This window comes from Apium graveolens, chromosome 5 (genome assembly GCF_009905375.1).
Source record: "Apium graveolens cultivar Ventura chromosome 5, ASM990537v1, whole genome shotgun sequence".
Lineage (NCBI taxonomy): Eukaryota > Viridiplantae > Streptophyta > Magnoliopsida > Apiales > Apiaceae > Apium > Apium graveolens.
In genome coordinates, this window is record NC_133651.1 from 304,354,362 (window position 1) to 304,371,661 (window position 17,300).

Below are 17,300 nucleotides of genomic sequence, written 5' to 3' on the forward strand. Positions count from 1 at the left end.
ATATACAAAACTTTAACATCACATTGGTAAATATAAAACGATGTAAAAAATATAAGAAAGACATCAGGTAAAATAATATTAAACGAAAAAGAACTAAAAAACCGATGTGAAATAGTCATTTGACATCGGTTCTGAAAAGAAACTCAATGTATTTTAAGTCAAATAATATCGGTCAGAGAAACTGGCTGATGTTAAACAAAAAGATTCAACATCGGTTTCGTGAAGAACACCCATGTCTTATCCATCATTTCACATCGAGGGGCTAATTTAACCGGTGTCTAATCAAACATTTCACATCGGCCAACTAATCTAACCGATGTCTGATATAGCATTTCACATCGGTTTGTTCGAAAGAATTTTAATAAATGGTTTTTAAAGCATGTAGGTTTCATGTTTTAATTGATAAATACCTCATAATATACTCATATTCACCAAAAAATAGTATAATATAAGCTGAATTTTGTTGCAAAGACATCACATTTAATCTTAAAACCAATATATAGCACTGTAATAGACATCGATTGTTAACCGATGTCAAAGGCTGATGACATTTAACATCACACGCGAAGACATCGGTTCAGATTTTTTTAACATCGGTTCTGAACCGATGTCTAATCCCATATTTCTAGTAGTGATGGTGGATGGTTATGGCTTATGACCTTAGGTTAATGGTTTTGATTTTTTAAATACGGCTTGTATGTCATTTGATCTTGTTATTAAATCTCGAATGTAACTCGAGTTCTTATTGTAAGTACATTAGATTATTTTTTATTTTTCATCCGTGTAATGTACATGAAGACATGAAGATTTGAAGATCAAGGAAGGGTAATCTCACATGGAGGCCATCCAAGGAAGCAATACAAGAAAATAGACATGTAATAGTTAGCTTGTATTTCTTTTTTACCCTGGATTGATCTAGATCTTTGTCATTAACTTGATGAAGATCGCATAGGATGAAGCCATAACCAACCACATTTATTTATTGCACTTTACATATATATATATATATGTGCATATGATGAATATATATGTAGAGTAGTTTATAAAGATGCATGTTTAATTAGATTAAGGATGTATGTATTAGATACGACACCTATGCCATGCTTGCTAAACAAGATAAAATCCGTAACGACTCAAAATTTTAAAATGAACAAACGATTAAGAGATTCTTGTGTTTATGAAACATGAATAAAATACAAATTTTTTTTATTTCTGACATGGGGCGATTTTGTCAAAAAAGAGTTCATTGAACTTGTAAGGTTGTGGGTTTTAAGCGAGACAGTTGTGACTCACTCACTACCTGGAAATCAAACCATTAACGAATATTCATTCGAAGTATTTTATTCAAGAAAAATTTGGGAATCTCTTTATAATGGGATCATGTTCGTTTTAAAATTAACAAAACCGTTAAGTTAATATTAAGTTGATCAGATACCTTCCAATGAGTCCAATGCGTTAACCCCTAGATCGACAAGGAGTGGGTTTGCCAAAGTGAAGTACTCCCATCTATCGTGGGAGATGTGTTGAAGTATATTTATACTTTTTTTATTCCTATATGACTTATAATTCTATATGTTTTATTTTTTACCTGTTTTTCTTTAATAATAAACGAAACCTATTTTTAAGTATTACTTTGATTTTACTTATTTTTTGGTACCACCACCTTTATTAATAAGCGAAATCTCTTTTAAGTGGTATCTTGATTTTACTTTTTTCGGTACCACCACCTTTTGGTTTCATTTTTTATGATTCATGTAATAACTATAAGTGCATTATTTTTATCCTTTTTGATTCATATATGACTTATAATTCTATATATATTATTGTTTACCTGTTTTTCCTTATTAATAAACTTTTTAAGTGATACTGTGTTTTCATTTATTTTTTCCTTCCATCACCTTTTATTTTTTATCCTTTTTGATTCCTATCTGACTTATATTTCTATATGTATTATTTTTACCCATTTTTCTTTATTAATAAATTACGAAACATATTTTTATGTGATAATTTGGTTTCACTTATTTTGTAGTTTCACCACCTTTTGGTTTCACCTTTTATGATTCATGTTATAAGTCTAAGTGTATTATTTTTATCCTTTTTTATTCTGACGTGACTTATAATTTTGTATGTATTATTTTTACTCATTTTTTAAATTTTGATAAGCCATATTTTTTTTATTAGTTTTATAGGTTTGAATCCTATTTTTAATTAAGCGAAACCTCTTTTTAACTCGTACCTTTGTTTTACTTATTTTTTGGTATCACTACCTTTTGGTTTCACTTTTTATGATTCATGTTATAACTCTAAAAATTTTATTTTTATTTTTTTTATTCCTATATGACTTATAATTCTATATATATTATTTTAACCCATTTTTTTATTCATAAATTTTTTAAATGATACTTTGTTTTCACTTATATTTTTTGCTTCTATTACCTTTTGTTTTCAGTTTTAATGATTCATGTTATAACCGTAAGTGTATTATTTTTATCTTTTCTGACTCCTATGTGCCTTATAATTCTATATGTATTATTTTTACCTATTTTTTATTAATAAACGAAACATATTTTTAAGTGGTACTTTGGTTTCACTTATATTTTGGTATCACCACCTTTATTAATAAGTGAAACCTCTTTTTAATGATACCTTGGTTTTACTTATTTTTTGGTACCACCACGTGTTGGTTTCACTTTTTATGATTTATGTAAGTGTATTATTTTTATTCTTTTTGATTCCTATATGACTTATAATTCTACATGTATTATTTTTACCCATTTTTCTTTATTAATAAACTTTTTAAGTGATACTTTTTAAGTGATGCTTTGTTTTCACTTATTTTTTGGTTCTCTCACCTTTTGTTTTCAGTTTTTATGATTCATGTTATAATTCTAAGTCATTTTTTATTCCTATATTACTTATAATTCTACATGTATTATTTTTACCCATTTTTCTTTATTAATAAACTTTTTAAGTGATGCTTTGTTTTCACTTATTTTTTGGTTCTCACACTTTTTGTTTTCAGTTTTTATGATTCATGTTATAATTCTAAGTTTATTATTTTTATCCTTTTTGATTCCTATATGACTTATAATTTTATATATATTATTTTTACCCGTTTTTCTTTATTAATAAACGATATATATATATATATATATATATTTTTAGTGGTACTTTGATTTCACTTATTATTTAGTTTCACCACCTTTTGGTTTCACGTTTTAAGATTTATGTTATAACTATAAGTATATTATTTTTATCCTTTTTTATTCTTATAGGACTTATATATATATATATATATATATATATATATATATATATATATTTGCGCATATGATGAATATATATGTAGAGTAGTTTATAAAGATGCATATTTAATTAGATTAAGGATGTATGTATTAGATACGACACCCATGCCATGCTTGCTAAACAAGATAAAATCGGTAACGACTCAAAATTTTAAAATGAACAAACGATTAAGAGATTCTCGTGTTTATGAAACACAAATAAAATACAAATTTTCTTTATATCTGACATGGGGCGATTTTGTCAAAAAAGAGTTCATTGAACTTGTAAGGTTGTGGGTTTTAAGCGAGACAGTTGTGACTCCCTCACTACCTGGAAATCAAACCATTGACGAATATTGATTTGAAGTATTTTATTCAAACAAAATTTGGGAATCTCTTTATAATGGGATCATGTTCGTTTTAAAATTAACAAAACCGATAAGTTAATATTAAGTTGATCAGATACCTTCCAATGAGTCCAATGCGTTAACCCCTAGATCGGAAAGGAGTGGGTTTGCCAAAGTGAAGTACTCCCATCTATCGTGGGAGATGTGTTGAAGTATATTGATACTTTTTTATTCCTATATGACTTATAATTCTATATGTTTTATTTTTTACCTGTTTTTCTTTCTTAATAAACGAAACCTGAGCACGGTTGGATAGCTCAAGTGGTTAAGTGTTTATCATCTGTCGTCCCAGGTACTGGGTTCGATCCTCGCTCACCCCGAGATTTATGAGAACAGATACTCATTTGTAAGGCTATAAGCCATATTTGTCAAAAAAAAAAACGAAACCTACTTTTAAGTGTTACTTTGATTTTATTTATTTTTTGGTACTACCATCTTTATTAATAAGCGAAATCTCTTTTAAGTGGTATCTTGATTTTACTTTTTTCGGTACCACCACCTTTTGATTTCACTTTTTATGATTCATGTAATAACTATAAGTGCATTATTTTTATCCTTTTTTATTCATATATGACTTATAATTCTATATATATTATTTTTACCCATTTTTCTTTATTAATAAACTTTTTAAGTGATACTGTGTTTTCACTTATTTTTTCCTTCCATCACCTTTTGTTTTTATGCATTTTGATTCATATATGACTTAAAATTCTATATGTATTATTTTACCCATTTTTCTTTATTAATAAATTACGAAACATATTTTTATGTGGTAATTTGGATTCAATTATTTTTTAGTTTCACCACCTTTTGATTTCACCTTTTATGATTCATGTTATAAGTCTAAGTGTATTATTTTTATCCTTTTTTATTTTGACATGAATTATAATTTTGTATGTATTATTTTTACTCATTTTTTAAATTTTTATAAGCCATATTTTTTTATTAATTTTATAGGTTTGAATCCTATTTTTAATTAAGCCAAACCTCTTTTTAACTGGTACCTTTGTTTCACTTATTTTTTGGTATCATTACCTTTTGGTTTCACTTTTTATCATTCATGTTATAACTCTAAATATTATATTTTTATTTTTTTTATTCCTATATGACTTATAATTCTATATATATTATTTTTACCCGTTTTTTTATTAATAAACTTTTTAAATGATACTTTGTTTGCACTTATATTTTTTGGTTCTATTACCTTTTGTTTTCAGTTTTAACGTAAGTGTATTATTTTTATCTTTTTTGACTCTTATGTGACTTATAATTCTATATGTATTATTTTTACCTATTTTTTATTAATAAACGAAACATATTTTTAAGTGGTACTTTGGTTTCACTTATATTTTGGTATCACCACCTTTATTAATAAGCGAAACAAATGATACCTTGATTTTACTTATTTTTTGGTACCACCATGTGTTGGTTTCACTTTTTATGATTTATGTAAGTGTATTATTTTTATCATTTTTGATTTCTATATGACTTATAATTCTACATGTATTATTTTTACCCATTTTTCTTTATTAATAAACTTTTTAAGTGATGGTTTATTTTCACTTATTTTTTGGTTCTCTCACCTTTTGTTTTAGTTTTTATGATTCATGTTATAATTCTAAGTGTATTATTTTTATTCTTTTTGATTCCTATATTACTTATAATTCTACATGTATTATTTTTACCCATTTTTCTTTATTAATAAACTTTTTAAGTGATGCTTTGTTTTCACTTATTTTTTGGTTCTCTCACTTTTTGTTTTCAGTTTTTATGATTCATGTTATAATTCCAAGTGTATTATTTTTATCCTTTTTGATTCCTATATGACTTATAATTTTATATATATTATTTTTACCCGTTTTTTTTATTAATAAACGATATATATATATATATATATATATATATATATATATATTTAGTGGTACTTTGATTTCACTTATTATTTAGTTTCACCACCTTTTGGTTTCACGTTTTAAGATTTATGTTATAACTATAAGTATATTATTTTTATCCTTTTTTATTCTTATAGGACTTATAATTGTAACTTTTAAAATTCCAATTAAATACTTTCTATGTCCCATTTATTTTTATACATTTTTCTTTTTTTTTAAATTTCCCATTCAATTCTTTCCTTTAGAAACCAATGCCGCGGAAGGAAAGGAGCATGCTGGACTAGAAAAAGGTAATAAAGCTATTTCAAGAATACAAGAGGAAAAATAAAAGGGGAATATATGTAGTTGGGCTATCCCAACTTATAACAAATCTTGGCAAGGTAAAAAGCCCAGGAAAAAGCCCAGTACTATTAGCTTCTATTTAACACTAGTAATATAGTGTTCACCACTCACCACCACCGTTGGCACATTTCTCAAATTCACAGATTTACACAACAAAATCAGGGTTTGGAAGATGGCAAGAATCAGCAGCAGGAGCAAGAATAGCAAGAAAAGCAGCAGCAGCAAGAAGAGGTATGGTATCGAATTACTCCCTGAAGAACTCATGCTCAAAATATTTGTCTTACTGCCTGTTGTAACCCTCCTTCGCTGCAAATCAGTTTGCAAATCCTGGCTATCTATTATATTAAACCCACAATTCGTCGAAACTCACTTGATTGAATCCCGGAAACGACAACCCTTGTCGATACTCAAACTTTTGGGAGACCAGTTTTACATTGATACTGATCATAAAACATCAAGCCACCTCCAGTTGCCAGAACATTTCACTGTTGTGACTGGTTCCGTATTGTGTTGTAATGGTCTTGTTTGTCTCGCCAATCTCGAATGTGATACTATTTATTTGTGGAATCCGATGATTAGGAAATTTAAGATACTACCTACTCCTAAATTTAAGCCAACTCCAGTTGCCAGAACATTTCACTTTTGTTCGTTTAAGCTAGGGTTTGGTTATGATGGTTTTTGTAATGATTACAAGATTGTTAGGATTGTTTTGTACACTGCGTATGCTCGTTACAAGACACGTGATTTTGTTTATTCGGTACATGTGGAGATGTATTCAGCCAATGAGGATTCTTGGAAAGAGATCGAGATTCCTGAATCAATAAAGTTTTTTAAGTTTTATCCATCTGGAGAGGTGGGTGTTTTTCTTCCTCAAACCCACGGGGTATTGTATTTCGAAGGCTTTTACGAGTTACTATCGTTTGATTTGCATGAGGAAGTGTTTAGAGTGTATCCATATCATGTACCTGGCAAATCTCCCATATATGAGCGAAATGAACCAAGAATGTCGCGTCTTTTAAATTTTGAAGGTTCTCTTGCTATGATATATGCTGAATCCATTGATGTTGGTGAATCATTTTACAGTCTATGGACATTTGATGTGGATTGTGGTAATGTGTCTTGGACTAAACAGTTCAATATTGAGAATAGGTCAGAGGATGATCTGGTAATTCTATATTTGGATGATGGACAGTTTATTGTTGTCAAAAAAAAATATTTTGGTCCTGGCAGTAATTATTATTACTACACAAAAAAACTTGCGAAGAAGTTTCTTCCACCTCCTGGTAGTTTTATCTGCACAGTTGCTAAGTACAGCGAGAGCCTTGTTTCACTTGAAGGGTTTGAAGAACTAGAGTAAAGTGGTGATTGCAGATATATAGTAGCATATGAAAAAAACGAAGCACAGTGTTGGTCATTAGCTTTTCAGTTTCATTACCATGTATTGTACTACTTTCTTGTATCACAAAGCTTTGTTTTATCAAAGCATTTGAACAACTTAAGCTATCGAATTGGCTATTTAATCAATTTAGTTTCATTGTATATTCTGACTTGCGGCATCTAACTTGATGTATTATCTTGTTTCATTATCCTCCTCATTCAGCAGTGCACTTATATTTGTTTATAATATCAGATCCTTGATTAGTTGAGTTCATTTTTATATCAAATTGGATTAAAGTTCAAATCTTCAATGTAATTTTTTAATAGAGTATTTACACTCTATATATCACACAACTTTTCCCTTTCTACTTTGATGACTTCTCTATTTTTCCTATTATATCCCCCTGTTGATTAAAACCAACAGTTCTTTGCATTAAAGCCTCCAAATCAAGTATACAAGATAGCCCCCTCCTTACTTTCTTTTGTATTTATTGAGATTTCTGAAAGAATTAGAATCATTTTGAAGTGGTTAAGTTGTGTGATTTGTGTTCCGTCAGATTGATTTAAAGTTTATAACTTATAGTTGTTATATACTTATATATTTGGGTGTGTGTTATTTGTGTAAAGATTGATTTGTATCTTTTAATGTATATGTGTGTGTGGAAGTATCTAGTAATTATCCGGTCTCTGTGTTATATTAGCCTTTCTGAATTCAAGTTAAAATTTTGTTCTTCTGGTTTTAGTTCTTTTTTTATTGAATTTGTTTGGTGTAACTGTTAACTAATGAAAGATTGTTTATCTTTAGGTGCTTGTCTCCGTATATCACACATATGTATGACATGCTAGGATATCGTAAGAACATGTTTTTGATAATCTGAACCTAAACATCACTATTACCTATTAAATGATTGATCTGCCAAATGAGTTGTTCGTTTAGATAAATAAGTTTAGTGGATTACTTGTTAGATTCGTGTTCTTAGGAGTCTGATTATTGATCTTTTTTATGGAATTCGTATTAATTGATTAAAAGATTTTTTCCCTCTATAGAATTTGGTTTATGATGAGAAAAGATAAAGTACGATTTCTGGCTGCACATTATCTCCCTACTAAGTGTGCTTGTATTGTAGATTCAAGAATGAAGTTTAAAGAAGCCATGCAACTTTTGGGAATATTTGTAGGTGCAGTTGTAAAATATGCGAGAGGGCCGAGGCAATGCTGTAGACGTGGAAGTAAAAAGTTAGCTCAATAGTAAAAAGTTGCCGGTAATTTCTCAACATCAGCCTGCAAGACGTGCAATGCAAGAGCATCTCATCTCTGTTCTACCCCAACTGGAATATTGTTCAAGTATGGTGTTTTAGAAACAAAAGAAAAAAGGTCCATGAACACTGCATAAATGTCTTTAGGATTTGGTTCAAGAAATGCACGCAAGCCCTTAGATGTTTCCTTCCTAATTTTAGATTATACTTGAGTATATTTAATATATATTCTTTTATATCGATATATGATAACTTGGATTGATCTTGACAATCTTATGTCTTTGAATTATAATAATAATTATTTTGCCGTTTTATGCGTGATACACTGTTTTGTATTAAATTTAAAGGAATAGGTCCATATAATGACCTTCAGCTGCAAAAAGATAAGTGGAAAAGTTGATATAATACTTGGTCAATCTAATTTGATTTATTGTACTTGAAGATCAGTAGCAAATATGTTGTTATGCGGGTTATTTTTTCGTAGTGTCTCTTTCTGATTTATTAATGTAATTTTTGAACCGCTATTTTTATGATGATATATGTAATGCGAAAGTGCATTTCATAATTTTTTTTATCTGATTGGAATCATATTACATTACGCTGGAAGTTAGATTTTGTTTTGATGTTCATGTGTACAATTTTTGTTGTAGAAATGACTAAATTTTTGGTGTTTCGCCTAGAATGAGATTGTGTCTTGGTGTTTTGTTTGATTGATTATGCTATGAAGATGATAGGTAAAGTTTAGGAGAAGTGAAATTTAAATATATAAAGGGAGTTGGAGGTGTAAGAAAAAGATGATAAAGAGACATGGAGATCGGAGTGAAGGAGCTGCGAATAGGGAATGAAAGTGGTTGGAGATTAGAGTGATTTAAGTTGTAGATGATTTGTTGAAGTGAAATTGTGACAAAAATGAAAATAATGCTTAAAAAGGACAACATAAATAGCACATTCCCAATCTTTTACATTTTAACCAACCAAAAAAATATCAAAGTATCCTTAATGTCTGATGGGAATTTAGTTTGCATATTGTTGCCCAATAAAGATACAATTATTTAAGGGGGGTTTGATACAATTGTATAAATGTTTCGAACAAGTAATAAAATTAACAGCTTTTTATATTTCTGATAAAAAACTGTTACAAAACTCTCTCAAGAAATACTGATGTTCTTGAGAGCTGCGAGATCGAATAATACTCGAGTTCGATACACTATGTGATGACCTAAACTGTGTTTATGTACTACACAGCTACAACTAAACAATCTAAGATATGCATTATAAAAAGCTAACCGAAACTGATACATATCTTCAACTGAATAGATAAAGTCCTATAACTCAGACGTAAAAGATATTTATTCCACAATACAAGGAACAAAACAAATCCTCTCACTACTAGAAATAGTAGATACGACATCGGTCCTTAGACATCGGCATGTAATGCACCCGATGTTAAAATGCAGTTTAACATCGGTTTTGTAAAAAGCGATGTTGAATACGCATATTGACATCGGTTTCACTTAGTAGCAGTTGTCTATCTTCAGAAATTAAAAAGGCCACAAATTTGTTTTTAACTTTGACATCAGTTCATTTTGTTAACCGTTGTCTATGGCCTTTTAAAAAAAAAAAAATTACTTAACTCCCCCCCCCCCGCTTTTCAGTACACTTTCCCCCCTTTAATTTTAACAAAACATATTTTCCCCCCTTTCCAAAAAACCTCCCGCGAGCCTCTCATCTCTCCCCGACCCTCGCCTCTCTCGTCTCTCTCATCTCTCCCCTCCTTCTCTCTTAGTCTTCTTACCTTTCTTCTCTCTTCTTACCTTAGTCTCTGTTAACCGTCTCTTCTCTCTTTTCTCTGAAACCCTAATTTTAGCCCCAATTCTAATTCAAGATTTGGAGCTTCAAATTAGAGCAAATTAAACTTGAAATTGAGCTAGTATCTGGAGGTTGGAGCTAGTATCTGGAGGTAGACAGCATTTGGAGGTTGGAGCACTGAGGGTTTAGAACATTGGGGTTTCGGAACATTGAAAGCATCCGGAGGTATATTCTTCTTTACTTCTTTACTGTTTATCTCCCTCATTTTTATGTTTAATATCTTCTTTGTGCATGTAAATGTTTTATGTTTATCTTCTTTTCTTCTTTACTGTTTTTCTTCTTTGTGCATGTAAATGTTTTATGTTTTTGGGGGTTTTATGTTTGTTTCTTTTTGGGGGTTTTATGTCTTGTTTTTGGGAATTTTATGTCATGTTAAATATTTTAGGTACACTGATGTAAATCAATGTTTTAGGTACATTGATGTAAATGTAAATGTTTCTGTTCTGTTTTTAATTATGTGTTTTCTGGGGGTTCTTCATACATATTAGTGTGTTTTGGGGGGGGGTTTTGGGGCTGCATTTGAACAGGTCTCAGATATGAACAAGTCTCTGCATTTCTTGTTTTGTATGATAGTCATTTCTCTAATATGAACAAGTCTTTGCATTCCTGATATGAATTATCTGTTACTTGTGTTGTATTATAGTAATTGTTTTGTATAATTATCCTTCTCACAGATACAAGTAACAGATAATTTTAATTTATTTATTTATGGGCTGAATTTGTTTCAATACTCAAGTTCTCACTGAGTTTTATTTATGTGAAGGAAATTTAACAATTGTCTGGGCTGTGAATGTTGGAATTATTGGTTTTTAATTATGTGATATTTTCAAATATCTTGGTTTAATTTGTTTTAATTATCTTGGTTTAATTTAGTCTAGTTTATAAATTTAGTCTAGTTTTGTAATTAATTGGGTATATGTATAGGATCTTAGAGTAATGAATTAGTACTATAAATTATTAGGATATCAAGGTATTTACTCCTTTCTAAGTTTATATAATTAATCCCTACAGTAACCAACACAAATTTGATATGCCTTTTATTAAATAATTATAAATAGGTATGTGTTGGATTTTTAATATTTATAGTGGCTATCAGGTAGGGAAATTTGATGGATAAGACATGGATTTTGCAAGATAGGGATTCTTTAGCATTTGAAATGGGGGTGGAAAACTTCTTGATATATGCTGAAGAAAATTCTGAAGATCGTAACAAAATTCCTTGCCCTTGTGGACGATGCGCCAATTTTAAAAAATTCTCTATAAAAACAATCAGGGGCCATATCTATGACAATGGCTTTTGTCTAGGTTATGTGCATTGGGTTTGACACGGGGAGACTGCTTCTACGGGTCCTAAATCTTCAAGTGCTAGTTGTCCACCTGAAGAGCAAGCTCCAGACCCACCTCCTGAGCAAGCCTCTGATGAAGCGTCAGAGCAAGATCAGGAGCATGTCGCTGCTTCGGAAACTGTTGATGTTTGTGACGCGGCATATAACTCGAGTCAATATGATAATGATTCATATCAGTTTAGGAGGTTCGTAGCCGATGCTGAGCAACCTCTATATGAGGGTAGTGACTGTACTAAGTTAGAGTCGATGTTGAAGTTGCATAACTGGAAATCTAGGTTTGGTATTACCGATAGTGCCTTCACTGACCTCCTTTCTTCTGTTGGGTCTCTACTTCCCAAAGATAATGTGTTACCTAGTAATGCATATGAAGCAAAAAAAAACCCTCTCCAATTTAGGTCTAGAGTATATAAAGTTCCATTCATGTCCGAATGACTGTGTACTGTACAGGGGTGTACATGCTGATGCAACCAAGTGTCCTAAGTGTCGACTTTCTTGGTGGAAGTTGACAAAGAAAGGTGAAGAGAGGATTAATCTTCCAGCCAAAGTCATGTGGTATTTTCCAATAATTCCTAGATTTAAACGTATGTTTAAATCTCCTTCCACCGCTAAACTAATGTGTTGGCATGCGCAACAGCGGACACAAGATGGTAAAATGCGACATCCAGCCGACTCTCCATCTTGGAAAAATATAGATTATAGGTGGCCATCCTTTGGTAGTGAACCGAGAAACCTTCGCTTGGCTTTATCGGCGGATGGTGTAAACCCGCACAATAATGGCCTATCTAATAGATATAGTTGCTGGCCAGTCATATTGCTGACTTACAATCTTCCTCCCTGGTTATGTATGAAAAGAAAATTTATGATGTTGTCGATATTGGTCCCTGGCCCGCATGAGCCTGGTAATAACATCGACATCTACTTACAACCGATGATTGATGATTTAAAAAAGCTTTGGAAGGAAGGGGAACCAAATATGTATGACGCGTATAACAAATCATTTTTCACTTTAAAAGCAGTTTTAATGTGGACGATAAATGACTTCCCTGCTTACGCAAATTTATCTGGCTGCGTTAATAAGGGTTATAAGTGTTGTCCAGTTTGTGGAGATGACACCGTAGCTAAATTTTTGACTCATAGTAGGAAAATGTGCTACCAAGGGCATCGTCGATATTTGCCTCTACATCATCCTTATAGAAGGCAGAAGGCTGCTTTTAATGGACAACAAGAGTTTGGGCAGCCGCGTCGAACCCTATCCGGAGAAGAAGTGTTAGCAGAGCAAGAACAAATCAAATTTGAATTTGGGAAGAAAATGAAGAAGGCAAAGAAGGTTGAAAGTCCATGGAAGAAAAAGTCAGTATTTTTCGAGTTAGAATACTGGAAATTTCACCATGTTAGGCACTGTATTGATGTCATGCATGTCGAGAAGAATGTATGTGATAGTCTGATTGGCACATTACTAAATATGCGCCATAAGACAAAGGATAGTGCGGCAGCCCGTCGTGATATGATGGAAATGGGTGTTAGATCTGATTTGGCTCCCCAAGTAGGAGTAAAGAAAACCTATTTGCCTCCTTCTCCCTTTACTTTGTCAAAGGAAGAAAAAAGGACTTTCTTGTCATCATTAATGTCGATGAAACTTCCATACGGACATGCATCGAACATAAAAAATTGTGTTTCCATGCCTGATTTGAATATTTACTGGCTGAAATCACATAATTGCCACATTCTTCTCCAACAATTACTCTCGGTTGCAATACGCTCCGTTCTTCCGAAGCATGTTAGGGTCACAATTATTAGATTGTGTTTCTTTTTTAATGCTTTGTGTAACAAAGTAGTAGACGTGTCAAAACTGGATAAGCTGCAGTCAGATGTTATACTAACCTTGTGCGATCTAGAAAAGGTTTTCCATGCGTCATTTTTTGATGTAATGGTACATATAGTAGTCCACTTGGTCCAGGAACTACGCTTATGTGGACCAGTATTTTATAGGTGGATGTATGCGTTTGAACGGTTTAATAAAGTACTAAAGAGTTATGTTCGAAACCGTTATTATCCCGAAGGTTGTATGGCAGAGAGTTACCTTGGAGAAGAGTCCGTAGAATTCTGCACCGAGTTTCTTAGTCAGAATTACTCCACTGCCGGTCTTCCAAAGGACCAAGATAATAAGATATCAGGTCCATTATCCGCTGTGATAATAAAATCAGTGGAAGAGAAGGAGCGAGATGAAGCACATCTACATGTCCTTCTAAACAACGCTGAAGTGTTTCCATATATTCTGTGAGTTTATGCAGTTTGTTGTTTTCAATTCCTCATTATCCAGTAATTAGTCTTGTAATGTGTCTTTAATATATCATTCCATATGCATTTTTCAGAATGCATAAGGAATATCTTGAAGAAATTCACCGAGGGAAAAGGAAAAGCTTACATTGGCTCATGAGAGAGCACAATCGGCTCTTTGCTGATTGGTTTCAAAACAAAGTCAGTGTTGTATTAGGTTCTTTGATCTGTAGTGTAATGACGACTATTAGCTATTTAGGATTTAAAATTTCTTATCATATATGTAGGTGAATGATGAACTAAGGGAGAACAACAAAGGTGTTTCAGATACGATAAGATGGCTCGCTGCCAAGCCATCATTTTCAGTACTAACTTATCAAGGTTATCTAGTGAATGGAGTGCGATATTTTACAAAGGAACGAGATGACATACGCGTTGTTCAAAACAGCGGGGTGTCTGTCATTGCTAAAGCGGTCCAGGTTTCTAGTGCCAAGGACTTGAACCCCGTAGAAAGTGATTTGACATTTTACGGTATCATACAAGAGATATGGGAATTAGACTACCATGCATTCAAAGCTCCCTTGTTTCTGTGTAAATGGGCAAGTAATGATAAAGGAATAAGGGTTGATGATCTTGGGTTCACACTTGTGGATTTTAGTCGACAAGGTCACAAAAAAGATAAATATGTTTCTGTTGACCAAGTCAAGCAAGTGTTTTACCTTGAAAATCCCGTTGATGCTACATGGTCTATTGTTCTGTCCTCCACAACTCGAGACTACCAAGAATTGTATAATGAAGATGACTTAGGAGACACGATCATGGAACATCCCCCATTCGGTACTGAAATCCCCGTAACTGATGTCACTACTGATGATGTCGCTCATACTGCTAGACCTAATGTTGAGGGAATTTGGATTAAAAATACTGCTACTAAAACTCCTGCACCTAATGTCGTTACTGACTGATGATGTAGCTTTATGTAAAATATATATCTAAATGGGAATTTGAATGACTGAATGAACCATATATATTTGCCTTTAATTGTGTTATAATGTGTAAAATATATTTTTAATTTTTTTTTCTTTTGTTTTGCATTGTTATAATCATATAAGTAGTTCATCCATAATTACTGATTGATGGCATTATTTTTTCTTTAATTATTTTGCATTATTTAATTATACTTCTATAAAATACTTTAGAGTTATTTCAGATGTGATTAATTACTGATTGCAGTTTAGGTAAATTATTGTTCTTGTATAGTTGTATTCGCACTTGCTGATTTTACAATTTATTATTTATGCTAGACTGTAATTAATGACGGACTGAAAATATATTGTTCAACTGATGGCTTTATTATTCAATTTAATGCAGACTAAGGGAGCAAAATGGCAAAGAAGCAAAAAGCCAAGAAAGTAATTTTCGAAGAAAATGACAAGAAGAATAACTCTGAAAAGGTTGATGATGAGATTGTTCCTGATGTCAAAACTTCAGAGACTTGTAATGAAAAGTTGGTTCAAGTCCCTCCACAATATCAAACTCAAAGTAGTTGTGAAGAAACGATGACCACTTCTGAATCTGCAAAAAAAAGGCTAGGAGGTGCGCGTGGTGTTTCAGCTCTTCACAAAGTAGTGGTGAAGAAAGCTCGGGGAAAGAAATTTAAAGTTAGATACAATGATTTTGGAGTTCCCATCGGAAATACAAGGCCTACTTTACATTCTTATATAGGAATGCTCGCAAGGACAATGATTCCAATCGACACTAAAAACTGGCCAAAAGTGGATTGTGATCTAAAAGCAAAATTATGGGATGATGTCCAGGTAAATTATATCCCTTGTTGACTTCTTCATTTTATTTAAATTGTGACTGTAAATTATGTGGCTAATTTATATTATGTGGCTCTTTAGGACACATTCAAAATTGCCCCAGAAAGTGAGAAGCTTGTGCTACAATCGGCAGGTGAAAAATGGAGGCAGTTTAAAGCTGATTTAACTGCAAAATATGTGGTGCCATTTATTGGAAAAAAGAAGAAATTGATGAAGCCTCCGAAGAAGTATGCGTTTGTTGGTAAAGAACCTTGGAAGAAATTTGTTGCAGAGAGGACGAGCCCCAAATGGCTGGTATGAATATATTCTACTAATAAAATATACACGATTGCCATTTTACTTGCTAAATGATTAAATAGATTTTGGTTAAATAATATTTATTAATTTTTACTAATTTATTTTGGTGCAGGAACAACGTAAGTTACAGAGCAATAGAGTGGGTAAACGGAAATAACATCACCGCTTGTCAAGGAAGGGGTATATTGGTTTGCGAGAAGAAGAAGTAAGAACCATATCTATTTGGCTTTGCAATTCTAAGTTTTAAGGGAGTTTAAACATTTTCTCTTTTTTAACAGATAAAGAAAGGGAACTTAAAGCGGAAAGAGAAACCTGATCGTGCAATTTTTTGGTGGAAGGCTAGGATGCCAAAGAATCCTGATGAGCTTACTGAAGAGCAAGCGGAAATAAATGCGAGAATTGTAAGTGATATTTTTAATACTGCATTCCCTTCAAAGATAATTGCGTCATAAATAATGCACTACTTGTTTGTATTTATTTTACAGGCTGAGTTACTTGAAATGAAGGAGAAGGGTGAATTTGTTCCACATGGAACAGAAGATGTGTTGACTACGGCACTTCAGACTCCTGAGCACGCAGGAAGGGTTCGAGGGGTTGGCGGCTTTGTCACTCCAACAGCATTCTTCAATTTGCCAAAAGTGAAAAAGACTAAAATTACCAAGGCAGAGTTGTTGGATCAGTTGGAAAGAAATCAGCGGGAGATGGCTGAACTTAAGGCCTTGGTTAATGCTTCGAATGGTCACTCTCCTATGTTCTCTGACAAATCAAGTTATCAAGTACCTGTTAATAAAGAGGGAGCTGCTGATAAGTGGAATGTTGGAGTTGATGTTAAACCGCTGAGTGCCAAACAGTTGTTGGTAAATGATGAAGACTTTGTTGGTTTTGACCCCTCTCCTCCGAGCGGAAAGAAGGTAAATTATTATTAAGATCTACTAGATATATGCCTACAGACTTGGGATTTATGCAATAAAATTAAATTGATCCCTCACTATAATGTAGGGTCCACAGTCATGTGAGCTTGCACTGGATTGCATAGAGAACAAGGTTGTTTTTGGAACAATTTTTGATGATCACGAAGAGATGAATGTTTTAGTACACGGAGTGCCTCTAAAGCCCGGACATGTTCGTGT

The 17,300-nt window shown here is 32.2% G+C and overlaps 2 protein-coding genes and 1 long non-coding RNA gene across 3 annotated transcripts; all 3 read left to right on the forward strand.

Annotated features, from left to right (window-relative positions):
- Positions 1-6,097: 6,097 nt before the first annotated feature.
- LOC141661153 (F-box protein CPR1-like) lies at positions 6,098-7,282 on the forward strand. The gene has a single exon (XM_074468137.1). It carries the CDS (start codon positions 6,098-6,100, stop codon positions 7,280-7,282), a length of 1,185 nt encoding a protein of 394 aa, XP_074324238.1.
- A 1,213-nt stretch (positions 7,283-8,495) lies between these two features.
- On the forward strand, positions 8,496-15,015 carry LOC141661154 (uncharacterized). Its single transcript, XM_074468138.1, has 5 exons — positions 8,496-8,531; positions 11,762-12,168; positions 12,221-14,050; positions 14,146-14,251; positions 14,338-15,015. The coding sequence occupies exons 1-5, from the start codon at positions 8,496-8,498 to the stop codon at positions 15,013-15,015; spliced, it is 3,057 nt and encodes a 1,018-aa protein (XP_074324239.1).
- Positions 15,016-16,341: 1,326 nt separating this feature from the next.
- On the forward strand, positions 16,342-16,762 carry LOC141659632 (uncharacterized). The gene is made up of 3 exons (XR_012549832.1): positions 16,342-16,375; positions 16,449-16,571; positions 16,656-16,762. It is a non-coding gene; the product is annotated as an uncharacterized LOC141659632 (long non-coding RNA).
- The last annotated feature ends 538 nt before the right edge of the window (positions 16,763-17,300 follow it).